Source organism: Drosophila miranda, chromosome XR, assembly GCF_003369915.1.
Source record: "Drosophila miranda strain MSH22 chromosome XR, D.miranda_PacBio2.1, whole genome shotgun sequence".
Taxonomy (NCBI): domain Eukaryota; kingdom Metazoa; phylum Arthropoda; class Insecta; order Diptera; family Drosophilidae; genus Drosophila; species Drosophila miranda.
Window position 1 is genome coordinate 24,169,624 of NC_046674.1, and position 14,919 is coordinate 24,184,542.

At 45.1% G+C, this 14,919-nt stretch overlaps 1 protein-coding gene across 5 annotated transcripts in view; it reads right to left on the reverse strand.

The window, feature by feature from the left end:
- LOC108152966 overlaps positions 1-12,833 on the reverse strand; it is a 48,162-nt gene extending 35,329 nt beyond the window's left edge. For 2 of the 5 annotated variants that reach the window (XM_017282675.2, XM_017282674.2), the window contains exons 1-2: positions 12,632-12,831; positions 8,652-8,884 (exon numbers count right to left, since the gene is read on the reverse strand). In XM_017282675.2, the coding sequence (XP_017138164.1) occupies positions 8,652-8,655 (4 nt within the window). In that variant the 5' untranslated portion in view covers positions 8,656-8,884; positions 12,632-12,831. Of the gene's footprint in view, positions 1-8,651; positions 8,885-12,631 lie in introns of all 5 variants that reach the window. The other 3 variants (XM_033386250.1, XM_033386248.1, XM_033386249.1) reach the window with 2 other exon arrangements.
- Positions 12,834-14,919: the final 2,086 nt, after the last annotated feature.

Here is a 14,919-nt window from a genome sequence, read left to right on the forward strand (position 1 = left end):
TGGCTTTAGTAAGCAAAGGTTGATGTACATACATATGTATGTTAAATATAGAGTAAAAAGGTCAGGTAATTTTTCACAATTATCTGATCAAATTTACATATAATTTAATTCTGAATAACTGGATAAACGCAAGTGCTTTTATTTTTCAGCCTAAAATAACGACTGCCAAAGACCAAGATTATGCCCTACAGCGTCCAGAAGTAGAGACTTTTTGTTTGCTTAAGATGCGAAATATCGCTAGCCCTGAAAAGCCAATCTTTGTTCACGAAGTTCGGCTGTGGAATCAGCTCCCAAATGGCATAAAACACATTGGAAACGCAATGCAAATTTATCTTAAAACAAACACAAAAATAAAAAAAATGAACAATGAATCAATAAATATTAAAATATAGTATCTAGTAAAAACAAAAATGGAATAAATAAATACAAAAAAAATATTAAAAAAAAAATGTAATATATTAATTAATAATTAATGAAATTACATTAAAAAATGTTTAGCACTAAAAATAAAAACGCTGCTTACAAATGAAAGATGCTGGCGAGTCATTGGCGAAAATGTTTTTAATTGAACGTGACCCAAAATCTGACACCAAAATTAAAACCACAAAATACAAAGAATTTTTACCAAGGAAAGTTTTATTACTGGGGGTAGCTTTGTGGTCCTTTTAAAAATAAATGCAATAATATTCTCGCAAATTCTAGCGCCGCAGCTGCAATCATAAATAATAATTATTTTTGAGTTCTATTTTTTTGATCAAAACTAATGATGAAGTTCAAGTTTCATAAAACTACTAAAAACTAATGAATATCATTGAAGAAAAATTAAAATACAAATTCAAATAAAATCATTAAATTAAGATTTAAGATTAAATAATTTTGTGATTAGTGTCTTAAATAGAGGTAAATATTGTAGCACTAGGATAAAGACTAAATAAATAAACACTGAGAGGTGCCTTTCAGCCAGAATAGGAGAGCCTAATGAATGATAATTGGAATCATGGTTGTTTATGAACATTAACAGGAACGGATGTACGCCACGCCATAAACAACACACTTCACTTGAAGGAGGCCACTTGAGATATAAGAAAACTAAAGTTATCATTCAGATGCGTCGCGTTGAACACTATTAAGTTAATAGTATTAACTCATGCGGTATGCATGCAGTAGCTTTCATTAGAAGGATGAGATTAAATTGCTCCTTTTCTTAGCATTAAATTACGTTATAGCTTTTTATATGTGGTGCATAAGTATAGACAATAAATCAGTTCGAAATTACAACTCAATTCAACATTTGGGCCTTCATCATTGGCCGGATTCATCATTGATCTGGAGAATAGAGGTCGCATCAGCCAAAGGTGATCTCCTTTATACAACATTTATATAGGACATGTATATTTATAGCCTGTGCAAGAGATCAGCATAGTCGCTTTACCAGAATTCTTTGAACCTACAATTGTTTCACAATGTTTCAACAAATCTTCGTTAAAGTTGAAATGCTGAAAATAATTATCATGTTGTAGTATGGGTGAGGTTTTGCCATTATACCCATACGTACTGTAGAACCCGAACCCGAATCCGAAAAACCGAAACAATTTCAACATTTAATTTCATGCTGCACTTAGTGGCAGGGCAGGGCGGCTACGTATAGTACGTACGCAAGTTGTGTTTAATTTAATTGTTCATAATTTGTACTCTTTATGAGAAATTGCTGTCGTGTGACGGGTGACTGCATCTGATAACTTCCATACTTCCTCCCATGCAGGACTCTACGTGTACGTATGTATGTATGTGTACCTATGTGAATTACTGCACGGCAGGGGAAGGGGAGAGGAGGGATAAAAAAGGGAAAAATGTCAGCCACGCAAAAATGTCAACGCGACATGCAACAACATGAACCGCAACAACTGCTGCAACAGCAGCAGCAGCAGCAACAATGGAGAGAAATATGCAACTGGTAGGCAGGGTCGGCAGGGGAGTAGTGGTGCTACTACATGCCAGCAGTTGCAGCTGCCGTTGACACAGATTTACAAACACATACACACACCAAACACACACACATACACGCACACGCAAAAATGTGGCCATAAATAAGCGTTGCATAGTTTTAAGCATGCATTAAGCTTGAAATTGTGGGTGTGGCTGCCTCCTCTATGGGATCTCTGTGAGGTGGCAGGAGGTCGGGCCTTAGTCCCATTTCAAGAGGCTGCTTTTAGACGATCCGAGTGCAGTCGGTAGACCTGCCCCAAATCGATTTTGGATAGGCTATTACGGCGCCACATACGGATACGGGTACGAGTACGGGTACGGGTGTGGGTATTGCAGAGCTAGCACTAGAGTGGGGCGTTAAAGTGGCGACCCAAATCGATGCGACTTAGAGGTAGTTAAGTAATTCCAGCCAGTCAGTCAGCCAGCCAGCCAGCCAGCCAGCAAGTGTGATAATGACTGGGTATTACCATATTTCAGGCTGAGCTGCAACCAAAAATTAGTGGGTCGATGGGCACTTGAGGCAAGCAAAAAGCCTCTTTCAGGTCGATCGGCTCAAGGAACACGCAACATTTTATTCCTGATTGGCCATTAGATTGAAGTTCTGAATCGATGAACCATTTGCCAGGAAAAATAATTAACTGAAAATGTAGGCAATCTTTCGTTTTTCTATCCAGATGAGCTGCTGTTCCTCTGATCGGGCGGGGGTAATTTAGCATATAATTCTTGAAAGTAAACGTATAATGCTCGGACTTTTATTCATTTCGAAACAACTTTTCTGGTGATTACCTTTGGAGCAGGTCAATATTGAAAGTACGAAAGTTGCCCCTAGTTTGAGCTTGGTTGTTTGAGTATGGATCCCAAGACAAGACTTAACATTTTGGCAAAAATCTAACTGAAACTATCAGCAGAGCAGAGCAAACAGCATTTGGCTGTCCGAAGAGTCTGTCTGTCTCCTTGGCTGGCCATGTTGGGGCAACCAACGCCTCATTAAGAGTTGGTTCACGCCCACCTCCTGGCGGGAGGAGCAGGATGGGGGCGGATGGAGGCCCCGTTTGCCATCTGCCGGCACTCGAGGCGTGCGAAAGTTGAATTTTAATTTGAATGTGACCAACTTTATGACTCCGGAATGAGTTCAACGAGGCTGGAGCTGTAGCTGTAGCTGTAGCTGGAGCTGGAGTGTGCCCAGTGCTTCGTGTTGCGGCCATGTTGTTTGCACTGCAGCCGCGTCCTGTCCGAGCAGAAGGAGTGCAGCACGCAAGAGGACATACACACGAACAGATGCCTATAATGTGCCCTCACCCAGCCCACAGATACTCTTTAAGCACTTTAAGCACTTTAAGCAGTCCCTGCCCTCACTCCCCCTTCCTGGAACGAGTATTACTTTGCATATTTTTCCGCTGACTGATTTCCGATTTAATTGCAGTTCATGCTCTCGCATGATAGTACATTTGGCTGCTGCTGTCGTTGCTGTTCTCTTATTGAATTCTCATTTGAAGCATTTCCTTTCGCTATTCGATTGTAAATTCAGTGGAGCTTATTTTTATAACCGAATAAATAAATATTTGTATTTCAGGGCTGGCTGTCGTGGGCCCGGCTCTCGTGTAATCATAAATAAAAAGAGAAAATTGTTTTGTGGTCATAAAAACTCTGTCAGAGCGAGAGAGAAAAGTTGTTTATTTCTGTTTCTCTGCGTATTGTACGTATATGTATGTGTATGTATTTAAAAAGGATATTTTTCTCATTCTCTGGCTGTTGTTTTTCTCGGTTTTTCCTCTCTCTCTTTCTCTCTCTCTGTCTCTGTCTCTTCCTATCGCATTTTGTGCGGTGCGTAATGTGGCAGCTGGTGCTGAGGATTCCCGGGATGAAGCAGAGCAGCAGCGGCAGGTCCTGCTGAAGCTTTATTATAACAAACTTGTTACGGAACGTGCCAGGGCAAGCAAGCCGGCAGGATATATGTAATAAGGATATGCTTGCCATTAACACAACGTCTTTGCCCTTATCCGAAGGAAGAGGCAAATCCTTGGGCAAATAAAAATAAACACATAACATGGCCAGGCAAAGGGCCCACAAAGGGGAACACGGAGGGAGACACAGGAGACAGGAGACGGACTGGAGGAGGATGAAACATTTGCTTATTTCTGCCATAATTCGAACCGAACAACCCAAATAGAACCCAAAAACACACACATACGCAGAGAGAGAGTGAGAGAGACGGAGAGACATGCACGCACACATTGAAAGAACAATTAAATTGAAATTGCGACACACGCACACAACACACAAACACAGCCCCAGACACAGGCACAGGCACAGAAAGGACTATGACAATAAGACGAACGACAGGGAAACCGGGATAAGAATACGAATACGAATATACAATACAATAATAATTCCAAGACATTTGTATAAATTTGCAATTGCATTTTATTGGTCCGCTCCATTTGCTTATGTGTGTGGGGGTGTCCTTCTGTGTCCTGTGTCTTCTGTGTTTGTGCCTGGCATACATGATGTGCGTCTTTATCGCACGCGTTGCGTATACGCCAAGTGGAGGCTAATGGAGAAATCAATGCAATCAGTCCAAGAAATTGAACAAATATTCTCTCAGCCTCTCTCTTAGCTTGTTTTGGCTAACTGGCCAAAGTAATGCCATCGACGGAATAGCTCATTAGTGACTGTAATTATAATTGTTCCCCCCAACACAAGAACCAATCCAGGACCATGGATTGCCTATTGCAGATGGGAGTTCGAGATGTTATTTATCATCAAAGTAATATCTTTGCCCATTTCTAAGGACTTCCCTGGACAAATGCCATGCCCCTTGGGATGGCTCCCTTTCTCTGATCAATCCATTAAATCTTTATAGAGGGGACCTCGTTATGGCATGAGATTGTATGGTATCGCGAGCGCTCTTTCAAATCACATTTCAATGTATGCCTGAATACAGCACAGAGCAGAGGAGGAGCAAGGCAGGCACTCTGTGTGGCAGCCACAAATCATCATCAGCTGCCAGGGCTTTAAAAAAAAAACTGTTGACAATGCAGGGAGACATCAACAGAGGAACAGCAACAATTTCATTGACACACTTTTCTCGCTTTCTTGGTGGAGAAAAAACATCAACAGTAACAACAACAGGACAAATGTTGACTGGCAAAATCGATGGCCTCAAAAGGGCCAGAACAGGCGAGAATAAAACAAAATGAAAACCGAAAGCAAAGTCGCAGTAAATCGCACAGAAGTGTGCCCCTGTCGCAGCCCCCAGCCCCCAGGCCCCAGTCCTCAGTCCCCAGTTCCCAGTCCCGGATCCTACTCCCAATCTGTGGCAGTTGTACGTGTCATTTGGCTGCAGTTTTATTTGCTTGGCCATAATGCAAGTTTATGTTTATGGCCCTGCTCTGCTCTGTCCCAGATGCAGCCCCTCGCCTCCCTGGAAAAAACTCCTGACTCTGGGCCATTGAAGTTAGCTGATCTTGCACTCGGCTAAGCAGAAAACACACAAAACTTGGGATAGACACAAACGGAGAAGTGGATGACGATGGCTGTTGGCTGTTGGCTGCTGGCTGCTGGCTGTGCATTTCCCAGAGTAAAACTTTTGCATGCTCTTAAAAGACATTTGAATGAGTTCAAATGATGATACTAGATCTAGATACTAGTCCCAGTTCGAAAGAGAAAAGTAAATACTAGAAAGAGTTTTCTGTTTATATTTATCGATGGTTTTAAGCACAAACAGTAGGTACTCGTACGTAACAAATTTTGCAAATATATTCCCCTGGCGAAGCGAAAGAATTCCAGGAATAAATATAGTACATACCCTTTCCCATAGAAAGGGAGAGCGAGAGCTCTTTCCTCCTGACCCTAATCGTTGGCACATGACGTCGCACGGACTTTCACGATGTTGCAAATTGTTAAAAATAGATTTTGCTTGGCATTTTGCTGGCCAGACCTGAGGCCACCACCAGACCACGGCTCCAGCTCCAGCACCAGAACCAGCTCTGGCTCGTAGTCGGGACATGGACTTGGGCACGTTTCCATTGCTCTGCCGAGCAATGAAATGTTCTAATGCCATTTGCAAGTGGAACGGAAGAAGAAAGGGCCAACAGGGAGCAGGGCAGAGGTAGAGGCATCTCCGAGTCAACTCTGGACGGGATGTTGGCTTTTCAGATGGCAGACAGACGGGCGGGCGACATTTTTTCGGGAGAAATAAAAATGGAAAGTTGGCATAAAAAGTAAACAGCGGCAGATGGAAATAGGGAAATACGGAGAGGGGATATAAGGGATACAGGGTGACGAGGAGGAGGTGGATGTGGAAGGTAACTAAACGGAAAGCAAAAGCCAATGCAACAAAAGCGAAGGAAAAACAGAGAAAATGCAGCAACCTCTCCCATTCGGAGGAGGAGAACTGGGATGGAGGATGGGGAGAAGTCACTAAATCAGGTCAGGGATTTGGATGGTGAATGCTTCGCTCCCTGTGTATGTGTGTTTGGTTTTTTGTTTCTCCTCCTGCTGCTGCTGGTGCTGGTTCTGTTGGTGCTGTTGGTGTTGCTTTGTTGTTTCAGCATTTTCTTTTTCGAGTGAAACTCTCTCTGCAGTGGGGAAAAAGTGAAATTGAAATTACGTATACGCCGCGGTGCTGGTCCCGAAGCGAGCATTAATTTAATTAAGGCGAAAACAACAACAAATTGAACTGAAAAGCCGGCCAAATGAGTGCGCCACGACGCATAGTCGAGTCTCTTTTAGAGCCAGCTTTGTGTGTCACTGGGCCAGCAGCTGCCAACGGAGTGACAGACGGAGGGGGGTCTGGGTGGGGGGTGTGGCCAGAGAGCGGTGCAGAGGGAGTGCAGAAGAAGTGGCATCAACGTTTGCCCGACAACCGCAAGCTGCATTTTTAATTGCGCACACGTGCAACACTCCCGCCCCGAGGACAACTCAAAGGAGAGACAGAGAGAAAGAGGAACAGCTGGAACGGCTGCTGGAGGAGCTGAACGAGCTGAAGGAGCTGAAGGAGGAGGAGCTGGCAGAAGGAGATGCGGTGGTGGTGGCTGGCTCTACTTGAACTCATTTGGCGTGGAAATTATGGCACGCTCAAGTTGATTTTGACAGGCAGCTCAAACACACAGCATACACCACAGCACAGCACAGCACAGCACACAGGCTGTCCCGTGCCTGTGCCTGTGCCACACTGTGCCGCGCACGCATCCTTGAATCCTTGAAAAGTTTTGCGCAAATGTTCGGCACGTTCTGCGTCCCCGACCAAGTCCGTGGGGGCTTTGATCCTCTACGACATGGCCTGCAGCTGCTGCCAATGAGAGGAGGAGAGGCGGGGACTGGGACTGTGCCTGGCAAGTGGCAAGTGGCTGTGGCACCTAGAACATGCTGCCATTTTGTGTGTTGTTTCTGCTGCTCCTCTCGGCTGCTCGCTGCCCCTTAATTGATATGCAATAAACATTGGGCATTGAACGGCAGACAGGCGTATCAATAGAAGGTCCTGAAGGAATCGGCCTACCGAACGGACAGACGGACGGACGCACAACTCTGACAGCTAAATCCGGCCAGGACTCCGTTGCTCCATGCCCATGCCCATGCCCCATTTGCAATATTCTCCGTCTTTTGTTTCGTTTCGTTTCGTTACGTTGGCTCCTTTTCTTGCTCCTCCGGCTGCCGGCCTGCCTGCCGCCTGCCTGCCGCTTGCTGCCTGTCAAGTATTCAAGTTTAATGCGCTTAGCTGCTGCTGCTGCCTCTGCCTCTGTTGCTGTCTACTAAGGCTCTGACTCCGACACCGTCTCCGGGTCTCACTGTGGCTGTGGCTGCTCTTCTGCTCCTGTTCCTGCGTCTGCTCCTGCTCCTACCCGTCTTCCTGGCTGATGTTCATTTGTAGAGCGTTTAAGAAAATTGAGTTACAATGTATTTTGGTAAATTTAGCAAAAATCTTTGCCTCCTAATTGAGTGTGTGCGGTGTCGAAACCAGAGGGATATTCTCACATTAAGTATACGCACTGTAAATTGCATTACAAGGATATTAAACTTTAATTAAGTAACCATGTGCTTCATGTGCGCTGTGCTTCAAAGTGCTTACGTGCACCCTGGCATTTGATTACATCGAAGAAACCGTTAACAAGCTAACAAGTTGTGAAGCATTTAATCTTTCATCTTTCATCTAGTACAGCAGCAGGCAGGGCACGCGTTCACTCGCATGAAATATAAGTACTGTTCGTGGATTGAGCAAGTAATTGGGAAGCATGAACCATCAGCCTTTTTATCATTGCTCCCTCGGCTGCTCAGTATTGCCACCTTGGGGCTCACTCGGAGAGGGGGTTCGCCTAGTTTCGGGGCTGACAGACAATTGGGAGGGAAGAAAGGTCGGAGCTGAGTGCTCCATTTATTATTTACGATTACAATGTTGGCTTGGGGAAAGAACCAACTAGCCCCCCAACTAATCGAAGTAACTCAATCTGGTTGTTTGATTTGGTGAAGAAGTTGATTCAGACCAGGCATGGTATGACATTCAGCAAATGTGTAATTAAAAACATACATACTCGTATATGTATTACCGACGATGGGACCAGAAGGCACTAAGCCTGTACAGCCTGGCTATAAATTTGGGGGATTATTGGATGTACCTACAATACGTATATTCTACAATTTATTTCGTATCTCGTATAAGTACTTACTCATTTTGTCAGAGGCAACAATGCCTATGCGGCTGTGCCTGTACGGCTGTTGTCTTTTGGCTTTTGGGTTGGTTTGTTATCACGTATACGCCTAGTAGCGCATGTTGGTTGGCACCACAGAAAAGAATGAACTATGTACTTAATATATGTATTTAGTAATATATGTTATGTTATGTAATTCACAGTTTTATTTGAAGTGTGCGTTTGTCGTATCGCGTTTCGCGTATCGTTTGCTGAATAACACGGAAAACAGAATGGTATGATGGGTGGGAGGTTGGGTGGAGGGAATTTGTTATCACACAGAAACACACACACGCTCACTATAGACACACAGATACATCCATAGAGTGAGACAAATGACATCTGCTGCTTCTGCTTCTGCTGCTGCTGCTGCTGCTGGGAATGTTGTATGCATTGTTTAGCCTTTTTCTGTTTGGTCCTGGTCCTGGCAATTTGTCTGCTCTTGATTGCCATTTAAATGTGCATACTTAATTTATTTATTTATCTATCGAATGCCCCACTACCACCACACCGCAAAACAGGACACACACTGGGACCCACACACAGTCATCCAAAGCGATCCAACACGAAGCCACTCAAATGCAATTTGGGTTTTAATTTTAATTTATTTATGACATTTATTTAAATTCTACCAAAATATTTGTTTGAGGGAGGATTTTTATTTGAGCTCAACGCAACGCAACGCAACGCCATTTGTGTTTGTGTCTTTGCCTCGATAATTTATGCAAATTATTTTCCAATTCTGGTTCTCTGCTTAATGGGGCATACACATACACATACACATACCCATACATACATATATGTACATACATTTGTACGTATGTATATGCCGGATTCCGCTTCAGCGGCCATTATTTATTGTTGATTTGAACACAGCTATGTTCTTGGCGGATCGGATCGGATCGGATGGCTGGAGTGGAGCGGAAATTGAATTAATTTTGAATAATAATTCGCTTTAATAAAAAGCCGATGAAACTTTCAAGTGTTAACTGAATAAGGCAGCGAATAAATCGAAAACGGCAGAGAAGATACATGCTATGCTAGTTGTCTTTTTTTGTACTAGTTTATCAATTTTTATTGAAATTTCCATGGCATCCCCATGTCCTTTGAGCCAAACACGGCCCCTCCTCCCCACCCTCTCTCGACATTTTGCTCATAAAGGGCCCTGCCGCCTGTCTGTCCCACTTAACTGCCCCCTTTGCTGGTCTTTGCACACTATGAATGGAATTTGTATGCAATTAATAAATTGTTGGCTCGTTTCTCACGGAATTTATGCGCCACACAATTAAAATTAACGCCTGAATACCTATATACTCGTACTCGTACGCGTACACTACCATAGCCATACATCCTGTGGAATGGGTGTGCATAATCCCCGTTGGGATGCCAACAAGGGGATTAATACAAAACGGTTGATTAAATTTGTATAAATGCCATTTATTTATTCAGTGTTCTCCAGGCAGGCCGATCTCATTATCTCAACAAAGTTATTAACTATTTACCATCGCTTACAGGAGATCTAAGAAAGGGAATATCAGTATAGCAGTACGGCAATGAGGGGGTCTAGGGATTCTTGGTAGGGATAACTAGACGGAGTTTAAACTATGCCTTACAATCATCAATCTACAAATGGGGAGCCCTGCGAAAAGGAATACCCATCGAAAGACTCTGAAGGATTGGGGATCATTTTGTATTGTTTGTGGATATGCTATTAGTACAGACCGAGCAGCAACCACTTTATTATACATTTATTATCCGTGTGGATAATATCCACTGCAAATTAATATTCCCTGGAAATGAATTCACCCACTACTGGCGTGGCGTGGCGTGGCATTGCAAAAAGTGCACATAATTGTCATTTTAATTAAAATAAAAACGCTCGCTTCGACAACTCTCCGATTTGTTAATGAAAATGGCAGCTAGGCAGTGGCATTAATTAAATTATAGGCTGGCCGGTAGGCGGAATCCTTTCAGATTGGCCCCGTTCCAGTTAACCGGAGGCCAGTTGTTGGCCAAATAGCCCGCTGGCCCGCTGTCCCGCTGTCCCGTTGACCAGTTGGGCAGACAAATTTGGGTTTTTGGTTCAATTTAAAATAATTAAAATGCCGCATATAAGCCTCGCCCGAATCCTTTTTCCGACTGCTAACCGAACCTTTTTCCCAACCGCAAATATTATAATGCGGCCCTGAAGCCTCAGATCTCTCGCTCCCTTTCTCTCCATCAGTCGCCGGAATTGGAGCACTTGAGCGTTACTAAGCAAGATTTATGAGCCGCTGGGGAGGGGCGTGGCATTGGCATTGCCCTGCCCCTGCCACTGGCACTGCCCCTCTCCGTTGGGTATTTTTTTGTTTGTGGTATTTGCCAAGGTCTCTCGGTTTGCCTTGTTTGCCTTTCTTTGCGGCCTCGGAGAAGCTTCTGCTCTGCAACTGGCCTTGCTCTTTTCTATCCCCCCCTCACTCCCTCCTGGACACTCGTGGGGCCCTGGTATTTAAATAATTTAAAGCATCTGAGCATTTTGGGCAATTTGGTTAATGGCCTATGCCTGTGCCAGTTGCCTGCCCCTGTGCCCCGCGGAAGGGTTGGCTGCCAGAAGTCCCCAAAACGGGCTCGTAAATAACGCCAAGCGAGGCGATAACGATTGGGCCTCGAAGCCCAAACCAAACCCAAACCAAACCAAACCCAAACCAAACCAAACCCAAAGTCGGATAACGCAGGCCAGGCAGATAAATCCTTAAAATGGCTTTAAGACGGGGACGGGGCCCCGTTCGCAATGATGCCCCATGTGACGCATGTTCGTGCAACGCTCGTTTATGTGGCACACTAGTTCAAGGACTCGCCTCGCTTCTCCTCCTCTTCCTCCCCGTTTCAGTCCAACCCAATTACGCAAAAAGTACAGAAGAGCCACATGTACTCGCACTGAGGGGAATAATCGTAGTCCTACTGTGTGTGTGTGTGTGTGTGGGGCATCCAACCTGCTGCCTGGGCAACCTTTAACCCTAAAAATGCGACGACCCGACCTAGAAATGTGTACGCTCTCTCTCTGTGGGCTCCACACCCATATGGACTCGATGTTATTTTTTGCACAAAGCTAGCGTGCCATGAATTTTTGTTTAAGCTTATGGCCCGCACACACACAAACACACACCCACAGAAGCAAGGCACACGACGAGGAGTCGCGCAAATGTGCCAATGCCAGAGTGAATGGACGCCAGAAGGAGGCGGCATGCGGGAAGGCATGTGGCATGCAGCAGCAGCAGCAGCAGCAGGAGGAGGCTTGACTGACAACGACAGAGCCATCAGAGCCCCAGCTTATGCAAACGTTCAAGGACACGGCATGCCAGCAGCCGTTGCATTGGTGTTAGTGCGCCTGCAGGTTATGCAACACTTTTTTGTTTGTCCATTTTCTTGTTTTCCTGTTTGCCCACGGTCTGGCAAATGCTTTCGCTTTTGCCTTCCTTTCCTCTCATTTCCTTGCCTCTAATTGCTGGCAATTTGTCAGGCTAATTTCCCAAAACTTGACACCTCAACAAATACAAATACAAATACAAAAAAGCACACACACACTCACAGAGATTCACCCGCGATTGCTTCTGCCACAGAACACTTACAAATTAATGACGTCAAAAATAAAACTTGCTCTGCTTTGCCGCTCTGCCTCTCTGCCTCTCATACACTCTCTCCTTGGTCCGAACAGCTCGCTGTGTGTGTATGTGTGCTGTGTGCGTGTCCCTTGTGCGTGTGAGCAGCTGTCTGTTTGTGTGTGTGTGCATGCTGTTTTCACTTTCACTTTCATTGATTTTCAAGCATCGCTAGCAAAAAAAAAAATACAAAAAAAAAACAACGCTGGCCACAGCTTCCCGCATCAACTTGTTTTCCATTCATTACCAGAGCAAACAAAAACCCTAAAAAAACAAAAAAAATGCTCTTCACTTATACGCTAATTTTTGCACGGAAATTACAGTTTGCTTGTTGTATGTATTTTATTCGTTCGTTTGGGTTTTTATTGAACACTTTCGCTGGTCGTCGGGCACTGGCGCGTGGAATCTTTGCGTGGCATCATGGTCCGCTCGGGGCCACTGTCGACTGTCGTCTGACGGCGGAGACGGGCCAGATGTCAACGTCGAACTGCGCTCGCTGCCAAAACTGAACTGAGCTCTGACGCTGGCTGAAGCGTTGCCATGGCCAAGAGGCAGCAGCAGCAGCAGCAGCGGCAGCAGCAGTGGCAAAGGCAGTGCCAGTGGTGTTGGCAGTGGCTGTGGCAGCAGCAATACTGGTTACAGTTGTTCGCAGTTGGCGGCGCAAGCGCAGATGCCTGTTCTCATTTCTGTTTGCCGTTCCCTGACGTTTCTCTGGTCACAGTTCGCATCACACTGTTGCGTTCTGTTCCTCTCTCTCTCTCTGTCTCTGTCTCTGTCTCTTGCTCTGCTCTCCCATCTGCTGATTTGTTTACATTGTTTTCCTCTGATATTGGAGGTATGGTGTGTATATTTCTGTGGCAGAATTCGTCTCTCGTCTATAAATAGAATTACGCATACGCCACGTGGACGGGGTGGCAGAGTGTGAAGGTGCGAAAGCAGTCCTTCAATTGCGTGATTGATTGTCGACATCTATTTCTAATCTTCCACGGAACTTCTTCTTTCAGCTGGAGCTATTTTTATTAGCTTCCTACACATACACAAAACTTATCCATGCAGGACTGTGTCCCGTCCTGGACCACGTGTCGAGCAAATTACTTGCCCCGGAGCAACTCAATTTAAAGAATTCGAAGAGCCAACAAGCAGACCGCAACATGCCTCAAAGAACAACGTGTGTGGGTGTGTGTGTTTTTCCTTTTCTGTAGTTGGAAAAGAGAGAACAATTTTCACGCTGATTGGTTTCTAGTCATTTTTCCTTCGCTGTTCGCCGTTCGCCTTCGCCTTCGCCTTCATTTATTTTGTGTGCTGCGCTCTACACAAAAAAGTCAACGAGCCAGAGCCAAATGTCAACCAACCATTTCTCTCAACCCTCCTACCCTGTCGGAGCACCCCTCAAGGACCTTTGGAATTTAATAATGAAATAGCCTCGTCCTTGGCCTGTGAGAACAATTTTCAATTTTCCACTTTCCCCATTTCGGCTTATGGCCTTCGGTCTTCGGGCTTCGGTCTCCGGTCGAAAATGCGTTTGATAAATTTACCAGCAAAATGGTTTTCCCATCCCATCCCTTTCCCTTTTCCCAAGGAAAAGAACTCGCTGTTGCAATTGGCAGTGTGTGGCAATTACGGTGGCAGTTCCAGGTTGCAGGTTGCAGGTTGCTCGTCGCGCTTTGCACGTTGCAGGTGCAACTTTGCAGTAGCCTAATCAAATAACCATTTGCGATAACTAATTAAAACTTGTTCCCCCGCTGCGGGATAAATTAATTGAAGAGCAAACTTTCCTTATGTGTGTCGCAATTGCGTTGTCTGCTATCGATTATGGGGCTGCGGCGGGTCCCTCCCCCGCCCTAGGGGGTGGCCATAAAAAAACAACAATTTAAACACATTCCCAAACAGCAGTGGGGCGTGGCTTGTTCTGGTGGAGTGAGGGGGGTATCAAAGTCAAAGCCGAAAATAAGGATACTAAGGCCATTGAGCCTGACGCGGGGCCGAGGCCCAGGCCCGAGGACGATTTTTATCAATGAACGATGGGCCGAATCGACAGAATGGGCGACGGGTCGTGGTCGTGTCGTCCTTGTGCGTGGGAAGATTGTAGCTGATGTGTCGATGGGAGGATGTGTGTCATCTGAGAGGAAAATCCCTTGGGTTTTTTGCTAATGGCAGTGCAAGAGGAAGGGCAGATTGAATACCCTTAGCACACAAGGACAGTTTGCAGGCCCAAAACATGACAGCTATGAGCATACCTATAGCATACATACATCTTATGGCGTGTTAATGAAAATTAGGAGTCTCTTTTCCAGTGCGTGGGCTGGCACTTTTCTCTAAATTATAGTATTTTCATCCTTTTTGGCCCAAAAGTGTATGGCAAATGTTGACTGTGAACCCCACAAGTAGTGCCTAAACTTCCATTCAGCAAATGCTCTCCCAACGCTCCGTCATGCCTTTCCGTCTGTTTGTCTATCTGCCACTGCCAGTGCCACTGCCACTCAGCTGGCGGCCATCCCATCCTCAATTGAGTGCCAATCGAGTCGGGATACTTGCTCGTTCGTTCTTCGCAGCGTTCTCGAACTTTTATGACAGCATCGAGTATTCGGCGGCTAATCATAACCGATAAC